The following is a 14,199-nucleotide window of genomic DNA, read 5'->3' on the forward strand; positions in this document are numbered from 1 at the left end:
GCATATGTTAAAGTTTAGCCAGTGTGTTACTTAGCTTGCTGGCGTTGATTTAACATTCAATAACACATGAGAAAACACGCAGGGAAGAATGTGTTTAAAGAGTATTTATTTGAAAGTTAAGGCACAGCAGTGCATCAGCAACACAGAGCTGATGTTTGAACACAATTAACAGTGAAGACTTGTTCGTGGCTTGTCAGTGGCTGGCAGTAGTGTAGTCAACTTTATGTGGAGTTAATCTTTTTTCTTTATTCTCATTCTGGGTAACAGAGAGTGCAGTTGGTGAGGCTAGTTGCTTATCCTTGGCAAGGTCATGCAAGATACATTATTAAATCACATTAATGTGTTTAGAATAAACAAATTCATGCAGTGATGAATTACAAAATACTCCAAGGGTTACCGTGGATACGAACTCTTCACATAACTGGGAAATAGTATTAAGTATGCTGGCTGATATCACCTTATGCACCCTATCATATTTGAGCTCCTTCACAGAAATATGAGCTTATGTGTTTATGTGCCTTCTCTTACAGAACCCGTTCAAGTATTGTGATTGACCTGTCACAATCAATCAGTACACTGTGCTTTGAATCGACAATGTCATCATGCATCACTCAGCTGGTCAGCAGCACCACAGTGACCTCTGTACCCACTGCTGTCAGATCCAGAAGCACGTGAGAGACTAACTCATGTAAACAGCCTGCTTCCACTCACCAACCACACACATTTCAAACCTCTTTGGCGACACGGTGCACATGCAGTCCAACTTTCACACCGACACAAAAAAATATATAATCTTCCATAGCTATACACTAGTTTGTTCTATCTCTATGCAGAAAAATTGCATATCAAGGACACAACAATTTTGTCACGTTCCCCAGAAAACGTCTCCATAAACACCCGGTACAGCTTTTGTGCACAAGAATAAGGCCTCTTCAGTTTAATGCAATGCATCCTGGGATGTAACTACCAAAACAGAAACACAACACACCTGTATTGCTACATTCTGGGGCGCAGTTATATATATATATATAAAAAAAGCACCACATGCAATAAGAGTTAACACTCTCTCCCTGCATACTTTCTCCTCTCATCGTAACATTCAGACGCGATCATTTAATCCATGCTGAACACTGCCTTCTTAGAAAACTCACACAGCCTGAGGCAGAGCTAAATGTCAACATATAGTTTCTGTTATTGTGATTGCTGAGAGAAAATTGAGAATGTCTGTGACAAGAAGGATGCATCGTACGTTACAATCCTGTGCAGTCAGTTTTGGCTTAAATATAGTTCCCCCTCATTTCCCTATTTGAGCGAACAGTTTCAAGTTAGTTTAGTCTTTCGTTCCCTTCTACAATCCGACCACTCTTGAGCTTCTCAGTGGCAGTTTTGGCATTTAGGGTGGCATTTCTGATTATTGACGTTGCAGCGACATCCTCCACTGGTGTCACCAGGTCCCTTGGAAAGGGTCAGAATAAGAGTTAGCAAACATTTGAGTTATGTTGCAAATAAAGAGCTTTTCTTCAAAAAAAAAAACCTGAGGGTGTTCAGGATCTGGTAGGTACATTGGGAGAGACACGAGGAAACAAAGGAAGGATTTCTTACCCCGGGCCCCCAGCGGGGTCCTCTGGTCACCCAGCAGATCTCAGTGTGACAGACGGTGCAGCGCAGCCAATCACATCCATCCCTCTTCTGCACAATGATGCCACACTGGGGGCAGTGCATTGCCTCTCCCGACTGCACAAGAGTCTGTGTGTGAAAGACATTGGTGTGAGATGGAGAACAGACTTTCAAGAGGAAAGAAGACGGGACAGTTCTGCTGATACTGTACATGTAACAGTAGAGCTGCAACGAACGATCTATATCAAACACCAGCTATTTTGCTCATCTGCTCCATTATTTAATCGTCCATTCCAGCTTCTTGAATTTATAAATATGTCATGGATACATCACTCCTCAATCACAGTAAACTAAACATCTTTGGGTTGTGGACATCAACTTGGGCTTTGACTTTTGTAGATCTAACAACTGATCAATTAATCGAGAAAATAATCATCAAAATTAATTGACAATGAAAATAAATAATACCGCAGATCACCTTGAGGAGTTGCGTCGTCCTCCTGGCAGCAGAGTCATTTATAGCGCGGGCTGCCAGATCATCCTGGTATTGCTTACAGTTCATTCCCTCGTGGATAGACTGAGGAGAAAAGACACTGTGTTTCTGACTTAATTAACAACATCACACGTGGAGACTCACGTGTTTTCATGAATGAACTCTGACTAATTCATTAGTGCATGGCACAGTCTCTACCCCCCCTATTTGTATGATGGGTGTGTGTCAAGAGTTTTACATTATCTAAACGTCATACCTTGCAAATCAGGCAGTTGTGTTTCCTGCAGACGGGGCAGTGGAAGACATTGACCGTGTCCTCGTACACACACCAGCCCAGACAGTCTGGTGTGGCACAGTGGTAGCTGCCCTCACATCGAGACTCGGCCACTGACAGGCCTCTTTGCAGCCAGCGCTCATACTCTTCTGCTGGCACCAACTGTACAGGAGATGGAGAGAGAAATTATGGCGGACTAATTGACCACTTTTGGTTTTACTAACAGGTTATAATCTTGGACAAATGTTGCTTCATGTTAGCTGATTCAGCTGAAGGTAATCCATTTATCTACATATCAAATACTGTATTTACTGGCGTGACTCACAGCTCTAATCTCCCTCTCCTGCAGGGAGCGGTCACAGGAATACGTGTCATCTCTGTAGGGACAGGACACCTCCGGCTCCTCACTCAGCATGATGACCGAACGCAAGCACTCTCTGGGCGGGCAGGCAAACACACAAACATGCAGACACTGAATCATGAGATAACATACAGGTGATTCAATCAAGCTCAAAGAAACACATTTCTAATCCTATCCAAAGAAGGGCTGAAGCCCCTCTTTACCTGCTTCTCCTCCCCCCCCCCCCCCCCCATTTCCCAGCACCTTTCCACCAATTATGATACATCTTCTCTCCACTTTTTCCCCCGCCGTCTCCTGAATCCTACCTGCAGAAGCAGTGGAGGCACTCCCTCAGCAGGACCCCCTCTCCAGGCTGCAGGTCCATGTAGCAGATCCTACAGTCCACAGGCTCGGGGTTAGGCAGCACGTCCTGGCTGTCCATCATCACCAGACGGGCAAAATTCTCCCGGCGCTCCGCCTCCCTTGCCTGACACAAGGGGTGTTGTTGTTTGAAGTGTTAAAGGAATATTCCGTAAACCATTACCCTTCAGTTTTTGTGACAGGGACACAGCGAGATTGGTAATGCATAGATTGTAAAAATGGTGCTTTTAGGGAGTTTAGGGGTGCACATTATAGCCAATATAGATAATAACTTGCTACTTGTGGTCGACACTGATAAGATAACCTAAGTTTACCATTTTCAGCCTCACACAGACACACATGCAAACACACTCTGTTTAAAAACGTTTTATTTTGATCTGTTTCACAGAGTGTATGTAATTAACAGTGCAAAAATCAACAATCAGGCTAATACATTCAATTTGTGGTGACCTCTGCTCTTTGGGACTTCATTAAAAAAGGCACTTAACGCCAAACAGTGACCATCATAATGAAAATCAATCGAAATTCACCTGCTCACTAGAGTTGGACCAGTTTATATGGCCATGGGGCTTATACCAGGAAACAAGATTAGTGGTATAGCCGGCTATCTTAAGGCTTCACTCAGGTTTTCTGCTATCATGATGGAAAATTGTTAAATAATAAAGACTTGGAGATTTTCTTACAGATCAGTTGAATAGTTCTGGAGATGCAGGTTTTTCATATGTCAACTCTGGTTTCAAAACCGTAACAAATTACCACTCTTAATAACCACACAATGATGATTCTAGCTGCATTTTATTGTGCAGATTATTTCAACCTCTACAGGACTTACTACCTTCCCGCTCCTCTCCACTCAACCCTCTACTCCAGCAGTGATACATTGGCTGATATACGGACATTTTTTGCAATGATCTCTCAAATGTGTTAATCAAATGAAGGCAGGGTAGGAATTCAACTATTATAAATAAAACTGAGCACCTTTTAAAATAAATTAGGTTTCATATTGCCGCATATCAGACGACATATACGCCAATACCAACATCTGCTGATAATATCGGCTAACTAACATATCAGACTCCACAGAAAAAGCATAAAAAACTTGCCTAATACTGACATATATAATAATTCTTGCACTTTTTTTCCTGGCATTTCTGCATCTTCTTCTCCTACACTACATCATCATGTTTAGATTTCATTTCATCGCTTTCTGCTGTCACTGTAACTGAATTTTTTCCAGCCATTATCACCAATTTTCTCATTTCATGTAGTATTTCCTTCATGTTTTGGACAACATTACTTGTAATCAACAACTCCGGCTCTTCCAGATGAACACACTTGTTCTTGGATATGAAAAGCCCACAGTTAACAGAACCAGCTGATAACCTGCTTCATGACACCAGGCGGACAATGTTAGCCTCAGTGAAGCCAGGAAACCTCAGGAGTGCCTCACCAATTTGTACTCACTTTGCGATACAGGCCCCATGCTCAACTTTCATGTCTGTTTGTTATGTTTTCGTGACATTAGAAAACAAAAAAGTTAAGTATCAGAGTTTCTCCTTTTCAAGGGAAAAGAGTTGGCACATTTTCTGTGTAAAATATAAGTCAACTGTTCATACGGAGTTTCTCTACAGTCTCGTGAACGTGCAAAACACTGGAGCCAGCCACCACCTTTATTGCTTATCTAGCCATAATAGGCTTACATAAGGCTTAAATAGCCTTCAGTGGAATAAGTGCATCTGAAATGAACTCTTTAAATAACATTCAACTTCAGGGAAGACACAACTGAACTACACACTTTCAATTCAAGCATATAGAAGTGCATACAGAGTTTGTGTTCGATGATTTACTTGATCTAAAACTGAGTGTCTGTTCAAACTGTCGGTGAATGAACCATAAATAAACATGTATGTCTGTGTCTGTATGTGTTCAGTTGTCCTGGTCCAGGTTATACAGGAGTGAGTTGTTTTGAGCCACAGCACTCCTCAGCACCTCTCTTCTCCCTTTCTCCTTCAAAAACAAAAAAAAAAAAAAAACAAGAGACAAAAGAGAAGAGAGTCAACCTGAGAGAGCCTGTAATTTTGAATTCAAATCTCAACTTGAAATCAATTTCATGTTACCCTCTCCTAAGTTTTTTTTTTCAAAAATTTGGAGTGTTGTCTTGCATATTTTTGAGCAGTATGCCGAAAAATGTTTTTATGTGTATGATTGTAGATGTAAGACTGTAGGTGCATGGTATGCTCAGGGGTACAGCTGTGAGTGTGCTTTTTTATACCTGCTGATACTGTCTGATAGCCTCCTTCTCCTGCTGGATTCGTCGGAGTTCCAGTGCGTCAGGTCGGTACCCTCCTGGGATGACATAGTTCTCAGGCCGGTTTGTGCTGCAGATCTCACAGCCCGGCCGTGTGGGTTTGTTTATGTAAGTGCAAGAAGGGCACGACCAACCCTACGGCACAGAGTGGTGCTTTTAGTCTCTGCTTTCAGTTGAGATTAATCCTTTTCATTATGTCTATCATCAGAACATATACTTTTTCTAACAGCGTGTGAATATAAAAAATCACCACAGCTGATGTCTGTTACCTGTGTGGAGGCTGTGCTGGGGCTCATTGCTTCATTGAGTTGAGGCATCTCAAGGTTGATGAGATCTCTGATCTCACTGATGTTTCCTCTCTCTGACCCACCTGAAACATTCAAGGGGAAATAAATAAACACCTGCAAGTAAATATGTGCACCCAATAAGCTTATGTGTGAATGCCTTTGTGTCTGTACATGTGTAACCCTTGATAAATATGCCATATAAAAGTGCAAACCCTCCCAAAAATAGTCCTTTGTTAGAAGTTTCCCAAGTCTGTTCTATGGACCTCCTTTGTCTTTATTTTCTTTATTCGATTAAAGTTTAATTTTATTACACATATTTCAAATGGGTTTATTCTTACTTTATCCATTCCTTTGTTTATTGTTAAATTCTTGTGTGTCCGGTCAGAATATTAATCTAGAACTGGAAATGATGTCTAGCTTGAGGCGGTGATTTTACATTCAGTTTTGGTAGAATTCAACTTTTTAAAGATTTTTTGGCATAGACGCCTTTATTATGCAGTAGGCAGATAGGAAATATGGGAGAGAGAGGGGGATGTGACATGCAGCAAAGGACCTCCGGCCGGAATCGAACCGGGGTCGGCCGCATTTATGGCATGCGCTCTAACCACTCGACCACTTGCGCGCCAGAATTAAACTATTTTTGACAGAACTAAAAGGACGTTGATGTTATAAAGTCATGCCAAAATAATTCAACATGTTTGCAGTGCTGATATCTTTTGATACTGTTGCTGATTTTTCCTACAGTTGATTGCAAAGCACTGCTTTTGCTTGGTGATGTGTAACTGCTCTAAATAGGTCAACTGGCAGAAGTTAACGATTTCTACTTCCCACAACTACAACTGCTTCTGTACGCTTAGTCAAGCACTGTTAAAACTCAGCTGCATGTGGGCCATCTGGCTCCCTCCACAAAACTTTACACAGCTAAGCAAATAGGCAAACTCCTCAATAAAAGTGTATAGGCATGCCAGTGCAATGATACAGTGTTAAGAGTTTCGGTAGCGCATTAAACTCCAAAAAACACTATGTTAATCCCTAGATGCATTTCTGTACACATGTAGTCAAAAACACAGTATTCCATGATAACATGGTGATAAAATAGAAGAAAAACAATCAAACTGCGATCACAGATGCTCTTACATGCTTTTATCTGTAAAGAAAGATTCCTCATTTCACAGCAGACGCCGTTATCCCTATACACCGGAGATCCTGAGATGGTAGCCATTTCAAACCAGTGGGTTTTTCGACTGGTATTACTAATTTTTGGGCACCAAATGTAACAATCCTTTACTGTGTTTAGTATAAAGCACTAAATAATGGTATGTGCTCTATGAAATTGAGAAGTTAAAGCAAATCTAATCTGACAACCTACACGTTAGTACCCTCACTCACCAGTATTGCTGCTGGTATGGAGTCTAGGAGGTAGGGTGGTGCAGGGCCTCCTGTCCAGAGATGAGGGGCCATTTGCGGAGGTAGCAGGGAGGGGAGGGGTGGTGAGTGACAGAGATGGATGACTGAGAAGGAGGGCACTCTCCTGGTCCTGCTGGAGGACTTGGAGGGTCAAGCGAGAATGACGGGCTGACAGGAGGTACAAGAAGGCCGTGTCGCCATTCTGATGAACCCCATACGAGGCCAGAGAACGCTGGTCGTGGCATAGACACTGGCCGATCACCCAGCGCTGCACTCGTGGGTGAAAGCCATACTCAAGAAACATCTGAGGTGGTAGAAAACCAAAGGAAAAAAGGCATAGGAGATTTGTGATTTTGGGTTAAATTACAAAAACTGACCTATCTTGATTCCATTGAAGACAAACGAAGAGGAGAAGCATTCTTCAGACTAACCTGCTGTTTCAGGGCTGCAGTAGTCATATGTGGTAAAACTTTCACAGTGACGCAGCAGGATGACGAAGAATCCTCAACAACAACAGCCAAGCTGTCAGACAGAATAAAACAGCAGCTGTTAGCCACATAGTTTGTATCAATTATTGACCACCAGTCATATTTTTAAAATGTTAAAAGTAAATAATGATGCTCCTACGTGATTTCAGTGTCTTCATAGTCTCTGGTAGAGGGCTGAATCTTGAGTGCGGCGTGTTGTCGGGCGAGCGTGGCAGCAAAGACAGAGGCAGCCTGCATGTCACCTGCTTCTATGGCGCGGGTCAGCTCCATGCAGGTTTCCTCTACGGATGGATACACACATACAGTACACACACACACGCGCAAAGAGATACACAAACAGGCCCACACAGGTGAACATATGAGCAAAGTATGTGCAGAGGATGTTGCCATACCTCTAAACAGCCACTAGTGGGCCAGTAATGGTTCAATGAAGGGATAAAATGAGCGAAGGATGGGGGAATTAGTTACATCACATCTTCGAACAATATCAGATCATATTTTATATATTGGCAGGGAGACGTTCAGTGTACACACCTGTTCGTTGCAAAGCCATTGTGTTCTGTTGGTTGAGTTCATCCAGGGGGCGCTGTTGGCCATTTTCCTGCGGGGCCACTGCCAATGAGAAAGGTTGAAAACCAGAAAAAAAGCATTAAAACTAGTAGAAAACCCGCAACAAGAAACCTTCAACTTCTAATTTCGCTCGCTCTTCCTGTAAACTGAAATCCAAATCCAAATTTAAAAGTGTTACATGATGTAGCCATGTACCGGTGTCAAGGTAAACCACGGTGAAATTCCTGATGGTGAAGGTTTAGTCACCATGGTAACCGCCGCAGTCGATAACTACGGTGTGGAAAACTCACAACATACTTTATCCAAGTCTCCCTACGCATGCGCAGTGTGTAATGTGCGCTTGTTATGTAGTGAAGAAGACATGGCAGAGGGAGGTCGTGATAGTGGCGGCCCTCAAGGAATTTCCAAATCTGAAGTCTGGGCATAATTTGGTGATTATAAGAATGCTCAAGGACAGCTGGTCGAGGATGGCAGCCCTATCTGCAGGAGCTGCAAGAAGAAAGTTGTTGCGAGGGGTGGCAACACATCCAATTTACTTACTCATTTGCGTGACCATCACCCTCAACTGTTTAGCAAATGCAAGGTAAGCTAATCTTAAGCACAGGTGCATGATGTATGTGTATGCTGAGTTTTCTCTGTCTAATTTGCTGTTGTCACTAATGTAAACTGACCAGATAGTGGAATAAGTGAACGAAGTTGATCCGTGTTTTGGCACCTTATCTGAACCGCCAAACATTGAGGCAGAGCTGCAGTGAGGAGGATCTGAGACAAACACGTACTGGGTGGACTGAGTTAGTGAACGCAAACTGACTGAGATGACTGACTTTCATCTCAGCTCCGTTCACTGGAGCAGCGTCTACCTGTGGCTCAGCAGCCATCTGACCAATCAGATTGACCGAGTCCACTGACAGAGACGAGCAAGCAGACAGAGAGACAGACAGCCAATATATATAAGTAATATCAGAAATATATAATACTTGTGGATTATTTGTAGAATCCACTATATATAAAAAAATAATATAAAATGGTGAATATAACAAGTGTCTAGATAGAGATAAGAGCCAAAATAGAGTATTCATAATTCATGTAACAATAATCCTTTTTGTTTTGATCTAAAAAATTATCCAACCTGTATCTCATAAAAGTGATATGATCTAAATTGTGAGTTTTGTGATCTGTTGGTTGCACCCTTAGTATCAAGTAACAATGACAGTAATAATTAACAATGACATGTTCTATTCATATTTTTCACAGAGAGAGTCTGCTGGCCAATCAAGTGCGACTGCCAGTACATCTCATTCTACCTCTGTAACGCAGACGTTAAAGGACACATTTCAAAAACAGGCTGCTTATGCACCCTCATCACATTTGATCACAATTTTTACTGTGATTATTGTTAATGTTGCACAGTAGGGCTGGGTATTGTTAAGAAGCTCACAATTCGATTCGATTTCGATTCTTTAGCTCGCAATTCGATTCAATATCGGTTTGATTCAATATTGATTTAAATGCTTCGATATCGATTCAGTAATAAGTAGTAATAAACAAATAATTAATTAGAGTACCTGTTAATAATTTTTTTATTTAAAAAAGTCACCTTAAATTATAAATCTTACCTCTAGGAACTTCTAGTTCGAATTGAAATGTAAACAAAGGCACACGATTTGTTTAGATATACAATAGTGCAACCATAGTTAAGCTGAGAAAGTGCCATTGTTTCTGGGACTGCATGGTACATTTTTGTCTGACATAAACATAGACATGACCTTTTGATAAATGTTACTGTGTTTATTGTTAATGTTGCATAGTTTTGATACATCTTTTATTTACTGTATTTAAGGTTTGTTTTGGATTTTGGACGATTATAAATCTATTTAAATATAAATCTTGGTGAAATCCTTTAAATGTATCAGTGTTTTTTCAACATTTTGAAGACGTTTATAAAATACAGCTGTATACCAATAATCATGATAAATTTGGGCACTATTACCGAGCTGTGAAATGTTCATACCGTTACATCTCTAGTAGATACCTTTAGTAAAACAGACAGCACAATAGGGAACAAGGTGAATTTTTCCCTCTGATCTGGGATGTGTATTTGTCATCAGAATGACACAGTGAGCACAGCTAGCTCATTTATTATGCATAATCATGAAGGAAGCAGAGCAGTAGTACATTTAGGTTACACCAGTTCTACAGGAACTGTAGCTCCATAATCCATTTATATGTTAAAATGAGATCCGTTGACAAAATAGCTTCTGTGTTTGCTGCCACAGGGATAATTTGTCTGTTACACCAGTACCTCCAAGACTGATTCCAAAAACGTTTTGGTTTGTAAGCCATGCAAGCAAGTCAGTCCAAGAAAAAAAAAAACACAATTCAGCCTCTTGTATGGAAAATTAGGCCTGGAAGCATGATCTCTGAAGCAGCCCGGACTAATCTTTCTTTTACATGTTCCTGAAGTATCCCTTTATGCACGTCCTAGCTCTATTTCTGACCTCTCTTCTTCGAAAGATTTTCTTATGCCAGCGTTACTTTACTGTTAGTTGAAAGATATGGGGCTGAGTTTGTGTTATACTCACAGCTGCTAACTTATAGTCGTGCATAGTTCTTATCTGCAAAAGTTTTGTACAAATACCAATATAACATTAGCCCAAAATGGTAATGGTTTATTAAAACCAGTTTTTATCTTTTTCTACAATAAGTATGAAAAACCAAAACTACTGAAATTCCCCCTGAAGCCAAAATATGAAGCTCAGTTACAGTAGTTGAGGCTGACATCAGTAACAAGCATCGAGCACAACAATGAAAAGCTCTTTTATTTGCATGAACAATCTGATACGCTAAGCTCAATTAGCACAAACTAAGTTCACTACAGGGCAAACAAATTCCACAAACTGAGAATACACAACAGACAAGAGTCTGTTACAAAGTACAATTTTCTTCGTCTTTTTGCTGTGGTTGTTATCTAATAGAACAGCGAGTACTTGGCTGCGAGGAAGACTGACCTCTCTGTGCTTCTCTTAATGAAGACATCACCACAGTAGCCCACTCCTGGGCCTCCGTCTCGCAGCGGAAGTTAAAGCTGATGCGATCATGCGGTGGTGCCACTAAGCTCAGCTCGTGGCACTTTGGTGACTTCACCTCATAGTTCACCGTCCCCAAATCAAACTCAGCGATGGTCTGGGAAAAGAGAAAGAAAGAAATCTGAGTGGTGCCATGACGATTAAAACAGCAAAGTTTTCAGATTTGTATGCATTTGATTTTAGAGATGCACAATATTAATACTGATAGTACTGATCAATTATTGGGCTTGTGTTGGGTAATGTATATTATTGCCTGTTTACTGGTATTGGTGAAATATTAGCTGGTAAGTAGAGACAATAATATAGAGCCAAATTTCTTCCATTGACTTAATAAGCACAGTATTTACAAACTGTGATCCACCAATAAAGAAGAAGAAGAAGAAGAAGAAAAAGAAGAAGAAGAAGAAGAAGAGCCACACATTGTAGACTAGAGAGCCAACATGTCATTGCAGATGAGGACATTTTTTCAAGGTTTCAGAGGAAAACAAGCCAATTGACAATGTAATGGAACATTAAATCATCCATCTTTAAGCGCTATATTTTTCTTACTCTCAGATGTGCATAATATACAGTTCACTTCTTTTCAAGATATTGTCCTTCTTTTTGATTAAAAATTCATATTAGGTTTTGTATTTAGTTCTTTCTTGGGAAACACTTGTCAATTTTATCTCTTCAGCCCTGCAAAAAAAAGATTTGAATACACCTTTATTTACAACTTGTAATGAAAGGTCATGCACAGACATTGCTTCGTATTACAAGCAATGCTAAATATACCAACGGGGCAAAGTGGGCTACTGCTCCCTGGTCCTCAACCTCACACAGGGCCAAAAGTCTCTGTATTCATGCCATAGTGTTTGAGGTTGTTCTGTGTTAGTAAATATAATATACACCAAAAAGAGCATTGTAACACAATCTTAAAGCACTGTCATATAGAGGCATATCAAATACCTCTATTATGTGTTGTGCATCCCTACAAAAAATAGTCAAGCACAGGTATGATTAAAGGTTACAGGTCACAAAACAATTCACATAAAGTGAGCCTCATTTTACACATTAAAGTGTGTTTACAGGTCTGTTTACATTGCCTCCGGTGATGTCAATCAGCGGCTAAGTTGCACTGTGGGTAATGTAGGCAGCAGGTTTTTTGAAAAGTAAATAGAACGTGTGGAATGAAATGTGATATCTTTGCTTTCGCTATATCAGTTTTGTTCATTTGTTTTCAAACAATGAGTCCAGCAGTATTATTGTCTTGCAATGCTAGACCAGTGGACTGCTCATCAAAATTGGCACCTACATTACCCATAATGCAACTTAGCCACTCAGTGACATCACTGGAGGCAATCAGGATAGCAGATTACATGTAGCCTCCTCTGGAGCCACAAAAAGCTTGATACTACTTTTTTAGCATATGCAGTTGTGCTCCCCAAAACCTGTAAACACACTTTAAACATGTGAAATTGGTGGAGTTACCCTTTAATGTGGCCCTGACAATAAGCCATTAAGTTTGGGAAACATTGCTCTAAGTTGTCCCCATTAAAAATACATCCCCCCACATTAAATCTTTACACTGAGTACTGAGATATCCAGCATGGAGAGTGTACAACACACATGACAACAAGCCCAACAACACCACCGCTGTGTCGTGAACTCACCACACTCCGGCCAGTCCCGCTGCTGTCCTGCAGCGACAGCCGGAATTCCCCGGATTTCCCCGGGTCCATGCTGAGCTGCAGGCGGAGTGACTCATCACCTGCTCCCGGAAGACACAGCGGCCGAATGCCAGAATGGCAAACCGACACCCGAACCGACATGAGGACGGTCTGGCAGCCGAGTTGTGACTGCGAGGCCCCATAGTGATTGGGCAGGGCGGCGGCGGCGGCGGCGGACTGGTCCGGTGTGAAGCCAGAGGTCCAACCGCCTGAACTCAGCGACATCCTGCCGACAGACTCATGTAGAAATCAACACACTGACACACGGCTGCCCCGGGTTGTCGTTCACCTCCTGTCCCACGCTGTCACCTTTGCTTTAAGTGTCCTTCTGACGATATTTCTCACATCGTTACCTCGCCGCTTGTTTTTCAATAGCCACACTGACAACAGGAAGCAAGTGCGTACAGTCTGACTACTGTTTGGAGCCGTTTCCAAAAAAGTGTTGAGGTTTCACTTCTCTCTTCTTCCGTTGTCGCCACAGCGTCGTTCCAGCCAGGGTTTTCAGGCAGATTTAGTGTTTCCGTTCGGCTGCCGAGCGATAATAATATTCTTCTGGATGTCCCATAGCTTTCTGACAACAAGGTTGTTGACAATAGTTTGATTCTGGTGACGCTGAGTGTGTTGTTGATTGCGTATGCTTTCACTTCGTGCTGCGCATGCGTCGCTTGTGGGGTGACGTATGCTGTTGTAATATACATGAAGGTGGCTGCTGCTTTAAATTATATATTAATACTTAGCTTGGTTAGCATGTTAGCTGGCTTTTTGATAACCTTTAAATTTTAGGTATCTCAGAGGAGTATTTTAAACAAGTGTCTGCCATTTGGTCATTTGATATTATCTACAGTACGTGTGTGTGTGTGTGTGTGTGTGTGCACATATTTTACCACAAAGGGGCAGCAAAGCATCCCAAATACATAAAGATCTAGGCCAGCTGTGTATCTTCTCCTTTTCTTCAGAATAATTTTGATGAATACATCTGTTCTTGACATATTCATTTTTTCTTTACAACATTTGACAAGGCATTCAATCGGCTAAAATAGAAAAATATAAAGCAATTAAAATGATCGCAACATGCATATGTACAGATGTTACATTCCATCACTATATATATGTATATATACATATATACAATGATGGAATGTAACTAAGTACATTTGCTACAGTACTGTACAATTTTGAGGTCCTTGTACTTTGCTTACCACACCACTACATTTTGGAGAGAAATATTGTGCTTTTACC

The 14,199-nt window shown here is 41.2% G+C and overlaps 1 protein-coding gene and 1 long non-coding RNA gene across 2 annotated transcripts; one reads left to right on the forward strand and one right to left on the reverse strand.

Moving 5' to 3' along the window:
* Positions 1 to 89: 89 nt before the first annotated feature.
* shrprbck1r (sharpin and rbck1 related) lies at positions 90 to 13,612 on the reverse strand. The gene is made up of 14 exons (XM_030397717.1): positions 12,904 to 13,612; positions 11,174 to 11,348; positions 8,130 to 8,207; positions 7,735 to 7,876; positions 7,539 to 7,629; positions 7,090 to 7,411; positions 5,683 to 5,783; positions 5,378 to 5,548; positions 3,051 to 3,211; positions 2,710 to 2,821; positions 2,367 to 2,546; positions 2,096 to 2,194; positions 1,603 to 1,746; positions 90 to 1,455 (listed from the first exon to the last, which is right to left on the reverse strand). The coding sequence occupies exons 1-14, from the start codon at positions 13,183 to 13,185 to the stop codon at positions 1,375 to 1,377; spliced, it is 2,139 nt and encodes a 712-aa protein (XP_030253577.1). The 5' UTR covers positions 13,186 to 13,612; the 3' UTR covers positions 90 to 1,374.
* On the forward strand, positions 2,747 to 5,138 carry LOC115569686 (uncharacterized). Its single transcript, XR_003981602.1, has 2 exons — positions 2,747 to 2,879; positions 3,057 to 5,138. It is a non-coding gene; the product is annotated as an uncharacterized LOC115569686 (long non-coding RNA).
* Positions 13,613 to 14,199: the final 587 nt, after the last annotated feature.

Source organism: Sparus aurata, chromosome 19 (genome assembly GCF_900880675.1).
Source record: "Sparus aurata chromosome 19, fSpaAur1.1, whole genome shotgun sequence".
In the NCBI taxonomy this organism is placed as follows: Eukaryota; Metazoa; Chordata; class Actinopteri; order Spariformes; family Sparidae; genus Sparus; species Sparus aurata.

Excerpts from the sequence above, each read along its gene's own strand:
- shrprbck1r (XM_030397717.1), bottom strand. The coding sequence starts at position 13,185 with ATGTCGCTGAGTTCAGGCGGTTGGACCTCTGGCTTCACACCGGACCAG. Across the intron at positions 5,549-5,682 it reads CCAGCACAGCCTCCACACAG|GGTTGGTCGTGCCCTTCTTG; the intron begins GTAACAGACATC and ends TCTGTGCCGTAG. Across the intron at positions 2,195-2,366 it reads ACAACTGCCTGATTTGCAAG|TCTATCCACGAGGGAATGAA; the intron begins GTATGACGTTTA and ends TTTTCTCCTCAG.